The sequence below is a fragment of the Hypomesus nipponensis genome, chromosome 18, assembly GCF_054491055.1.
Source record: "Hypomesus nipponensis isolate SF chromosome 18, ASM5449105v1, whole genome shotgun sequence".
In the NCBI taxonomy this organism is placed as follows: Eukaryota; Metazoa; Chordata; class Actinopteri; order Osmeriformes; family Osmeridae; genus Hypomesus; species Hypomesus nipponensis.
This window is the reverse complement of record NC_140378.1, coordinates 14,847,501-14,858,316: the sequence shown is the minus strand read 5'-3', so window position 1 is coordinate 14,858,316 and position 10,816 is coordinate 14,847,501. Positions and strand designations below refer to the sequence as shown.

Sequence of the window (10,816 nt, the reverse complement as noted above, 5' to 3'; positions counted from 1 at the left end):
ATAAAAAGGACTCCCTCTATTGGGCATCGACTTTCCTCAATATGGTGATGGCTTGTCAGCTGTTATAGCTCCCAAACACCACTAGAGAGCACCATCTGCCTTCTGCATATTTGATATTTGATCCTGTCAGAGTGAAGAAGCAATCAGAACGTACTTTCTTTTTTTTCCTATATAATAAATAAGATATTTCCTCATTCTTCCTTAATATATTTCTTCATTACTGTAGGTCCACCTCACTGCACTAACGTCTTGAGACACCAGGTGTTCTACACATCTCCGCTGTATTTCCAAGGTTTGGCTCTCTTACATTTCAATTGAGTCATCAAGGCAAAGTTAATTGACTCCTATTGAAAATGATTGACCCCATCTTGAACGCAGTTGTTTTTGTTCTGCAGAAGCATCCTCTGACGCAGGTCCTCATTGGGTCTGCTTATTGTCAAACACTGCACAGTCAGGGCACTGATCTGCTTCTGATGAAAAAGACATGAGGTTTCTGTTGGTCTGTCGTATCTCATAAGGGCCATGTGGAGCTCGTCTAAGCACTGGCCTGCCATCTCTCTGCAGCAGAGCGAGATAATTGACCCATTAAAGCACAGACACTGAGCTGGGAGTTAGAGGCACTTTGGCAATGTTTTGTCTGGATTTCTATCATTGCTCATTAAAAACCATCATCCGGCTCTTCTGGTCTGGCTCTAATCTTATCTACATGTTTGTCCACATGTTTCTCACCCGAAGGATAACGTCAATGCAAGTTTATCCAGATTTCATAATGAGTACAACAATTCTACTTGGAATGAAATGGTTCCTGGCTACCGGCGACTGACATCAGTGTCCAGTATTTCCGTAGTTGTCATGGAATACATGTACAGAATTCCCAACAAATCTAACAAAATTAACCTGTTAATCCACAACAGGGTCGGTGGTCATCTTGAAGCCGAGATTCTCTGAGGATGTGGTCATTGTGTGTGCATGTTCCAGTCTGCAAAGCTGTCATCACCTTCTCAGGGAAGATGGCACTGCTAAAGCGCAGAGTCATATGCCAAAGCCATCTGGACTGTAAGACAAGTAGGAGTAAGAACTAGCCCAATGCAGCATTTAGTTAGTTTAGACGCCATCTTGCTTCTGTCACCTATAAATGGTTCAGAAATAGTAAGTTAATACATGTGATGTCTTTTGTTAACATAGGTTTGCTTGTAAAGTTTATAACATGGCATTACCGTTGTTTGAAAAGCTGCTCTTACAAGGCCTTAAAGATGAACTATGTAGAGTAAACCAAGCTGAGCATGCACTGACTAATAAACTATGAATTAACAGGCAATCTGTGTCCTTATAAAACAGTTCCATATTTATTGCAAAATATTTTAGTACAGAATACAACTGAAAAAAAAACATCAACAAAAGGAGTAATGGACAGTAAGGCCAACATGAGCACTCCAAGAGCTGTACTGTACAAACACCAATAGTAACATTGTTGCTTTAATAGTATTTTATGTGATGCTTTTTCTAATGCAATCCTCTTGTAAAAATCTCAAACCTCCAAGATCTTCTTAACATTATTGCCTGTGCACACTCTACTTGCTTGACCAACCTTGTAGCACCAGAAAATAATTTTGAAAATTATCTCTAGTTATTTTTGACCAGGCATAAAAAATGCTTCTTTAAATTCTTTATGTGCCATACAAAAATGAAAACATGAGATTGATTATATGGATTTTGGAAAACTGTTCGGAGACATCTGTAGTTAGTCGGGGTGAGCAGGACTGTGTCCCTGTGTTGGTTTGATACTTTGATACCTCTGCTGGATGGACACAGAGGATGTTACAACTACACACTGTCATCCCAACCTTCTAAGCAGTAATAACGGACCCTCAGACACTAGTCTTTCTACTGCTCAACAGACAAATCGGCTGACTGTCTTTGGAAAGAAAAGGACCAATGTATTTGAAAGCCAAGTAAGGGAGCCACCAGTTTAACTGATGTGCTTTAGTTACTTAGTTTTAGTGCCTTTAACCTTGTATAGGCTCAGTTCAGCATAGTAATAGGGCGTGCAGGCATGTGCACATCCTTTGACAAATTTTGGCACTGGTGCAGTGGTACTTCTCGCGAGTAAACCGTCACAATAAACTTTCCTTTTTCTCTCCCTCGCTGTCTCCTTCTCATGAAAATCTTCACAACCTTTCCACAAAAAGGCAGAGTAAAACAGGTTACATTTTCTGACATTCAAATGTACATCTTAATATTGGCTCTCCCAAATCTGGGATCTACAAATACCCCACTCTGGAAGTTGACAATAGAAAAAATTAAATAGAATAAAATAGATACAATTTTGTCTTAAATGCATAAGCCCTTCTGAAAACAACCTAAATATTACAAAGAATGAAATGAAATACAATCCAAAATGCTTGCCAAACAAGTGGACAGAGGAAGGACATCTTCTAAGTAGGCTTGACATGGATGCGGGACGTTAACTATAGATGCAACACACGAGAATTATTCCTGTCCTTTTAATTTTAAATGTTTACAATACATCTGCATCAAAGCGAAATAAAAAAAAAAAAAAAAAAAAAAAAAACGATGGCCATATTTGCCTTTCTGATTTGATGAACCAAAATGAGATGTTTGGCGCTGCTTTGGTGGAGTTCCCACCGTGTTGTCTTGTACTCCTTTCTATTCTGTTTTTCATTGGTGGTTATGGTGACTTTCCTTCATGCAGCAAGCCCATCTGCCTCCAGACACGGAGTCTGAAGCGGACCTGAGGTCTCTGACCGCTGCACCAACTGAGGCTGAGTGGAGAGGGGTTATCAAGATGACGCTAGCACCCTGCTAGCACCCTGCTAGCACCCTTCCCATGTAGCCAACACAGGACTGCAGCGAGCCCGTCTCCAGTCTGGCTTCAGAGGTCGCAGATGTGATGTGAAGCGGGTAAGCTACTAAACCAAGCGGTGCTCTGCATGTGCAGAGTGACGGTGTAAGGAGAATGACTTGCACTATTTATAAAGGAAACCATAACAATATGATAAACATTCATTTTATAATTAAGCATTAAAGGTAAGGTTGAAGTGAGCTAGATGGGAAGATTTTGCCATTGAACCAACGTTTGTGTCTGCTTCTGTTGAGTTAAATTACTTTTTCTTTGGTGAACACACACCAAAAGTCTGGACAGCTCTATATGTAAAAAAAGGGGTTGACTTTGAAACCGTTTCACAACCTTTTGCAGTTCTGCAAGTGCTTTCAATGATTCTAGACCCTGAGTAGAAGACATAGGCTTGGGGTCCAATCCTTGTTGCCAAGCAAACATAAAAAATAATAAGACATTGCTAAATAGAAACACCTTTCAGACATAAATAAATATGTACTAATTACCATTACATAGAACCACAAATGTAACCAAAAACCCACAACACACAAAGTCTTTTCAGCTTTACAGTATGCATATACTCATGCATATAAAGGGTTTCCCCTTGCATACAGACGAGAGGGAAAGGACTATACATAGAGCCTTTAGTTATACCATCACCCTCTCCAGAGACTAACACTGATTACAAAGAGCTTGATACAAACAAGAGCAAACAGAATTCACAGGAGTCAAGGGGGGGGGGGGGAGGAGGGGGTAGACATCAGACTGTTTCTCTGCAGCTTTGTAAACAGGGGAGGCAAGACAGGCGGGTGTGTGTGTGTGGGGGAGGGGGAGGGGGGGGAGAGAGACATCTACTTTAAGCAGCAAAGGTGGGGAGAGGGGGTTCAGAAGGTGGTGAGACAGCCTCACCTGGGAGGGACTTCAACCCTATTGGTTGAGAGACTTCCTCCTTGGGCACCAATGAGAGAGAAGGGATGAGCACGTCACCGTCTCCTCACGTGATCCACCCCGAGCTGCTCCACATCTGGGAGCAGTCGCTCGTCACGAGGGGACCAACCCTTTATCCCATGCAGTGGCGGGCGGCAACACAGCCAGCGTGATGGTGTCCTGTCCCAAGACGAGTTCAAACACAACGCGGCGTGGGAACCCAGGACAACCGGGCTGGTGTGGAGCCGCTCCGCGGAACTCAGCGCAGGTGACGGAACGCTACTCACCACGGGGAACAGAGACACGGACGGCCGCTAGCATGGCTGGATATCATCGCCCACAGATCAGTCACCCACGTAGTCCCTCACAACTCAACTGACGGGCGGGAGAGAAGGGGCCTTTGAGAAACGGGCGGTGGTGGTGGTGTGGGGGGGGGGGGGGGGGGGGTTGGTGGGAAAGAGGGGGGGGGGGGGGTGTCAAAGGTCAGACGAAGAGCTGAATGCGCTCCCGGATGGTCTGCCGGCAGATGGGGCAGGTCTTGAGCGCGGCGCTGCAGTCGATGCAGGAGGCGTGTCCGCACTGGAAGACCAGCTTGATGTGGTTGTCGATGCAGATGGGGCAGGTGATGCGCTCCTCCATCTGCCGGTAGCGAGACTGCAGCTGCTCCAGCAGGTTGTGCTGCTCCGAGTTCTCAGAGACCGGGCTGCAGTCCACCTCTGTCTGGTCTGAGGAGGGGAGAGGAACACACACACACACACACACACACGGTCATGGGACACACCCCTGACAGGCACATGTCAAATCTGCAAGGGGGGGGGGGGGGTTCACGTGTGTATTACCTTGTCTTATTTTCTTGGTGATTGTGACCTGGCATTTGATGCATTTCTTCATTCGATGGGCACACTCTGGTGGAAGGCAAGGCATACAGGCTTGGCTTACTCAGGAGTGATTCTAATGTGATGAGAGCACGCACAAACACACACACACACATGCAGAGACACACACACAGACAGACCTTCGCAGGCGACGCTGTGCTGGCAGGGGCAGAAGAGAATGAGCAGGGCCAGCTCAGAGCAGATGAGGCACTCGCTGGGCCCTGGAGGGGCGGGCATGGCCAGGTTGGTCATGGTGTTGGGTGTGGTGTGGACCCGCCGCAGACTGCCACTGCTCAGGCCCTGGCCACACGTGATGGCCTGCAGCCTCTGCAACCTGGAGGACGAGAACCAATCATGAACCGGCATCAATTAAAACATCCTCAATATCATCTAGAAATGTCTTGATCTCCAATTAAGGATTTTAACTTCATTGTAACATTGTGCTGTGTTGTGCTGTTAGTTCTAGAACCAGCCCCAAATTCTAACTTCAGCAGTGTTTCAGTCGGAGTTAAGTGTATCAACGGGAAAAGAAGCAGAGAGTAATCAAGTACCTGTGCTTCTCGGAGAAGTTCTTGATGAGTTGCAGCACAGCGCTATCTGCCACCAGGTCCAACGGACTCTTGCCTTTGTGGTTGGCGTAGTTTATGTCGGCGCCTTCCTGCGCCAGGAAGCAGGCAATGGCAGCGCCCACGCTCAGCTCTGTGTTCCCCAGCAACCCCGAACCACTCAACTGCCCACGAAGGGGAGAGGAGGAGGAGGGAATAGTTACATGAGAAGCAGAGGAATCCAATTTGACGTGACGCTTGTGAAGACGTAACTGTGCAGACGCAGATAGTGTCCAGTTAGATTAATGTTACCTCAACAACTCACTAACTGATTGTAGTAATAGTATCAATTAGCCGTACTTAAAAAGCAAGCTGGACATCTGTTCAGCCAATAGAAAGGGGCCATCAAGGACAATCTCACTATTGTACAAACAATGATCGAAATGGAGACTTGATGACCCCACAAGGAGCACTATGGACAAGCCCTATCCAATCAAATCCTGAGAACTCCCCCTCCCACACACACACACAGCGCTTAGGCTGGCTACCTTGAGATGGCCTGAATGTGTGTGTGTGTGTGTGTGTGTGTGTGTCCCTTCAGTCTGCTCATGCCTGGCATGTGTCCAGCATTGTTGAGAGAGCTGCAGTGTTTGGGGTCATCCTGATTGAAGAGGATGCCCTTCAGTGGCTCCGGCACCAACAGTTAAACAAACACTGGTTTGCAATCAAGAATCACTAATTCATCAAGTTCGTTTTCCCCCAAAGAGCACTTTCCTTCATATCGGAAAGCTGGCTCCTTGCATCTATCAGCTCGCCACTCATCAGATAAGTAAACACTGCGTCACTGGAAAGCCGAGGATTGGATGGCAGTGGTCCAACTGGCACACGCAACCTGAGGACAGCTCAGGGGTGGTCAGCCTCTAGCGAAGGAATAGCCCCTCCCTCCCTCCCTCCCAGCTACCCCTCCTTACCCGGCAGTAGAGTGAGGAGGAGCCCTCGCCCCCCAGGGGGGCCGGGGGGGTGTTGGTCGTGGTGGCGGGGATGGCGAGGGGCGCGGTGGCGGCGGGGGCCAGCGTGGCGTTGGCCAGCTGCGGCCGGCTCAGGGCCACGTGCATGGCCGTGTCGCCGTCCTCGTCCTCCACGTTGACGTCGGCCCCCTCGGCCGCCAGCAGCTGCAGCAGGTCGCCGTGGCCCTGCGTCACCGCCAGCTGCAGGGGCGTCTGGTGGCGGTTGTTGCGGATGTTGACGTCACAGCGGCCCTGGGTGGGGGGGAGGGGGGGGCGTCTGTTAGCGGAGTGTCCTGAGAGACGAGGTGCTCGAGCCAGACCCGTTCTGTCGGTCGGCGTGAGAGAAGGTGCAGCTAGGGTTGGCTAGACGGCTCCAGAGGGGGGGGAGGTCAACACACGACAAGTGTTCAAGGAACAGGCCAGGGACTGGACTCCCACCCACCTCCTTCATGAGGATCTCCGCCACGTCCCTGTGGTTGTTGAGGGCCGCCAGGTGCAGAGCTGAGAAGCCGTCGTCCTTCTTGACGTCCACCAGCTGTCGCGCTCTGGCCAGGATCTTCTCAGTGGCCCTGGAGAGATCAGGATGGGAATTAGGGTTGCGTTCAGAACAGCAACTTGCATACTCAGTGTTAATGAATTCAGATACAAAAAGGAGTCAAAATATGTATTTGTGCCGCTTTATTCTAGAATATGTGACAGGATGTGAGGTGAAGATATGAGGTAGAAAAGCAGAAGTTGAACTGAGGTTGGCATGATGTTTTTCAACCTTATGCTTAAAAGGTCAGGGTTTGGGGAGGTTAAACTAGTCTTCTAGCAGTGCTCCAGGGCCACCTCTGTGAGCCGCACATTCATATAATACCACACCACTTCCAAAGCATGAAGGCAAGGACTTGAACACAGTCCTGTGCACACACACACACACACACACACACACACACACACACACACACACACACACACACACACACACACACACACACACACACACACACACACACACACACACACACACACACACACACACACACACACACACACACACACACACACACACACACACACACACACACTTTAAAGAGACGTGTGACACACAAACCTGCTCCTAATACTTTGGGTTAAGAGGCATTTGGCTGGTGCCCCAGCTGTTGAAAGCAGCAAACAAAACAAGTAACATCAACATGGCGGGGATCTTCGTAAGGAGGGTTAAAGGTTTTACCAGCGAACGTAACTCTGACCAGCACTGACCTCTGAGCATGTGGCTGAACCTGCATTAAAGGATTGTGTTCTTCTCCCCCCCTCTGGCCTGTCCCAGATAAAGCTTCCTCCAGCACTCATTATAATGCACCCTAATCCACGCCTTGCTGCCCAAATGATAGATTTACACAGTACAAAAAAAACAACTTGTTGTTCACTCCATGTGCATTTCATTTGGTTCGATGGCACATCAAATACCGAAAAGGAAATAACCTTTCATGGTGCGTTCCGCCCACCTCCTCGCATTCAACGCACGCCTCACACCATGTCTGTGGAGCAGTGTTAAGCGAGGTGACTGAAGTGTGGTGAGTTGTATCTGAGGACAAACAAGGACTGTGGGGCTGGAGAGCAGGCTGAGCATGCCGCTGTTATTCACGCTCCCTGCCTCGATGCTACGGTGCGGGCTGGCTGGAAAACAGAGCTGCCCTCTGTTTTGGCTTGTTTCATGGCCTGTGTAATTGAACCCAACTGCCCTTAGTGGTTGTCCAGCACAGTGTCAGACTGCTAGCCTGAGACCCGGACAGCCAGTCAGGAGTCAGCCCCGTCCAAGCAGAGAGAAGGTCACTTCCTCACTGTTCCATGCAGCACACTTTTATGACGGCGAATGTGCAGAGCCTCATTAAGACGGTGTGACTCCACAGCATGGCTGGTGAGAAACAGAAGCTGGTGGAGCGTGGTCATGTGTGTGTCATGGCTCCCCTCTAGACAGCCTGGTTGGAATCCTAGGGACTGGGGAGTGGGGGGGGGGGGGGGGGGTGGAGGTCTTTGGCACCTGCAGTGCGGAGGACTGGGAGAGGGAGGCGGGGCGAGGAGGAGGCGGAGCGAGAGGCTTTCCCTTCCTCCTCCATCGTGGCTACATCCCTAGATACCGGCCCTTTCTACACCCTGCCACTTGTGAGGAACCCATGTGAGGAAAGCCCCAGCTTGGATGTCAGTCCTGCCATTCAACACTCCTCCATCCTTTAGGATCCTCAATGTGGTCTTGAATATTCTCCGTCCTAATAGAAACTCGTACATCATGGCTTGACAGCATCCAAACGCGGCTGTATTGCTTTTCGCTCTAATTAGAGAGCAAATGACTTTTTTTTTTTTTTTACTGGTTCACATACCCATTAGAAAGTCAACAGAGCAAAACTATTTTAATTGAAATTCAGGGATAAATATATCAGTATGTGCAGGAATAGTTGGGAAGCCTAGTGTGGTGTAAAGGATGCAGTCTGTGTGGGGTGAGGAGGACAAACAGGTGTTGGCTGGCAGGCCTCCTCGACTAGAGGTGTTCTCTCTGTACAGGGTTAGGGACAGGTTGAGACACTGTCCTCAGAAGACTAGAGGTGTTCTCTCTGTACAGGGTTAGGGACAGGTTGAGACACTGTCCTCAGAAGACTAGAGGTGTTCTCTCTGTACAGGGAAAGGGACAGGTTGAGACACTGTCCTCAGAAGACTAGAGGTGTTCTCTCTGTACAGGGAAAGGGACAGGTTGAGACACTGTCCTCAGAAGACTAGAGGTGTTCTCTCTGTACAGGGAAAGGGACAGGTTGACACACTCTCCTCAGAAGAGAAGGAGGCACAACGTGAGTTTTCCCAACCCTCTTCTCTTTCCACTTCGCCATCTGTCTGTCTGTCTGTCTGTCTGTCTTTCTGACTACACATGTCTGCATGTCTGCCCCGTCTGTCTGCCTGCAGCTGTGGAGCTTTAACATCGCTCTGACCGCCTACCTCCCCCCCTCTTCCCAGGATCCTTTTAGAACTAGGCTAAGACCATCTTTTTCCATTTCCTCAGACAAACTAAATAAATACCTTCAACTCTAATAAACAAACGCACATTTCTATCAGCAAAACACTGGAGAGAAGCCTCCAGGGAACAGAAGGGTTTGGGACTGGACACAGAGCATGAGGGAACCAGGGACAAACACCACTCTCACAAAACAACAACCCACAATGGGAAATCAGGAGCAGGCCTCCGTAAATACAAGCTATCCATACACCACTACCATCTATCCAGAGCAGAACCCTTTAGTGTGTTTTCCTGTTGCGTCGGAGCTGATGTCAGGCTAAATGAACGCTGGGGAGATGACAGTGAACTCGACCGCTGCTCATGTGACACTCGCCATAACAGATTGGCAATTTGTCTTATGATTCTATGCTGCAGCACCAGTCAGCTGACTTCTCGCCATACAAGGAAATGACTGTCATTGTGTTTCTATACACGAGTGTGTCGTGCAGTGTGTCTGTGCATCTCTGAGGGTGCTGATCCATTTCAGGCCTGGGGGTGATAGTGAGTCCCCTAGAGCTTGGGGGGTGGGGGTGGGGGGAGTCATCTCTCTGCCAATGTGATGAAGAAATCTGGGTCACACTGTACTACCAGTGGGACCAGATTGGGAGGAGTCTAATCAAGTTGGGGGCGGGGCTTACAGTGGAACACTGTTAGAGGAGGATGTCTGGTTAGACACAACGCTCTCAATTCTGGAGGTTTAAATGAACATTATCTACAGTAATATATGCACATTTGAGATTGTCATCCAATGTCACACAGGGTACACGATGTTGCCTTGTGAGAAGAGCAACACACACTTATCTATCTGCTGAGCTGAGAGAAATGGCCTTTGGTTACCCGAGAGTTGATATAGCCCTTGCTCAAATATTTCTATTCTAGGGGTGCATTTTCATGTCTGTACAATGTGTCACATCCCTGAGTGCACGAGCTCAACAGCAGCCAGTCTGAAGACTGACGGTCACACCATCTCGTCCAGCCTTGATGTCTCGACTGTCAAGTGAAAATAAAGCTCAGTGGAATTTCGAGAACGGCTCTTTTGACTGTACGTCTTAGGCTAGCGCCAGCTCTGGTGAGGAGGACACTGATGAATCCTACCTACAGTACCTACCAACAGTATCAACATACCTACCTACAGTACCTACCAACAGTATCAACATACCTACCTACAGTACCTACCAACAGTATCAACATACCTACCTACAGTACCTACCAACAGTATCAACATACCGACCTACAGTACCTACCAACAGTATCAACATACCTACCTACAGCACCTACCAACAGTATCAACATACCGACCTACAGCACCTACCAACAGTATCAACATACCTACCTACAGTACCTACCAACAGTATCAACATACCTACCTACAGCACCTACCAACAGTATCAACATACCTACCTACAGCACCTACCAACAGTATCAACATACCGACCTACAGTACCTACCAACAGTATCAACATACCGACCTACAGCACCTACCAACAGTATCAACATACCTACCTACAGTACCTACCAACAGTATCAACATACCTACCTACAGCACCTACCAACAGTATCAACATACCTACCTACAG

General features: G+C 48.4%; 1 protein-coding gene across 2 annotated transcripts in view; it reads right to left on the bottom strand.

Moving 5' to 3' along the window:
• Positions 1–4,240: 4,240 nt before the first annotated feature.
• The window catches only part of mib2 (MIB E3 ubiquitin protein ligase 2), a 27,727-nt gene continuing 21,151 nt past the window's right edge, over positions 4,241–10,816 (bottom strand). For both annotated transcript variants that reach the window (XM_084679980.1, XM_084679979.1), the window contains exons 14-19: positions 6,654–6,780; positions 6,176–6,463; positions 5,211–5,389; positions 4,800–4,993; positions 4,624–4,689; positions 4,241–4,509 (exon numbers count right to left, since the gene is read on the bottom strand). In XM_084679980.1, coding sequence (XP_084536106.1) covers positions 4,268–4,509; positions 4,624–4,689; positions 4,800–4,993; positions 5,211–5,389; positions 6,176–6,463; positions 6,654–6,780 — 1,096 coding nt within the window. In that variant the 3' untranslated portion in view covers positions 4,241–4,267. The remainder of the gene's footprint in view (positions 4,510–4,623; positions 4,690–4,799; positions 4,994–5,210; positions 5,390–6,175; positions 6,464–6,653; positions 6,781–10,816) is intronic.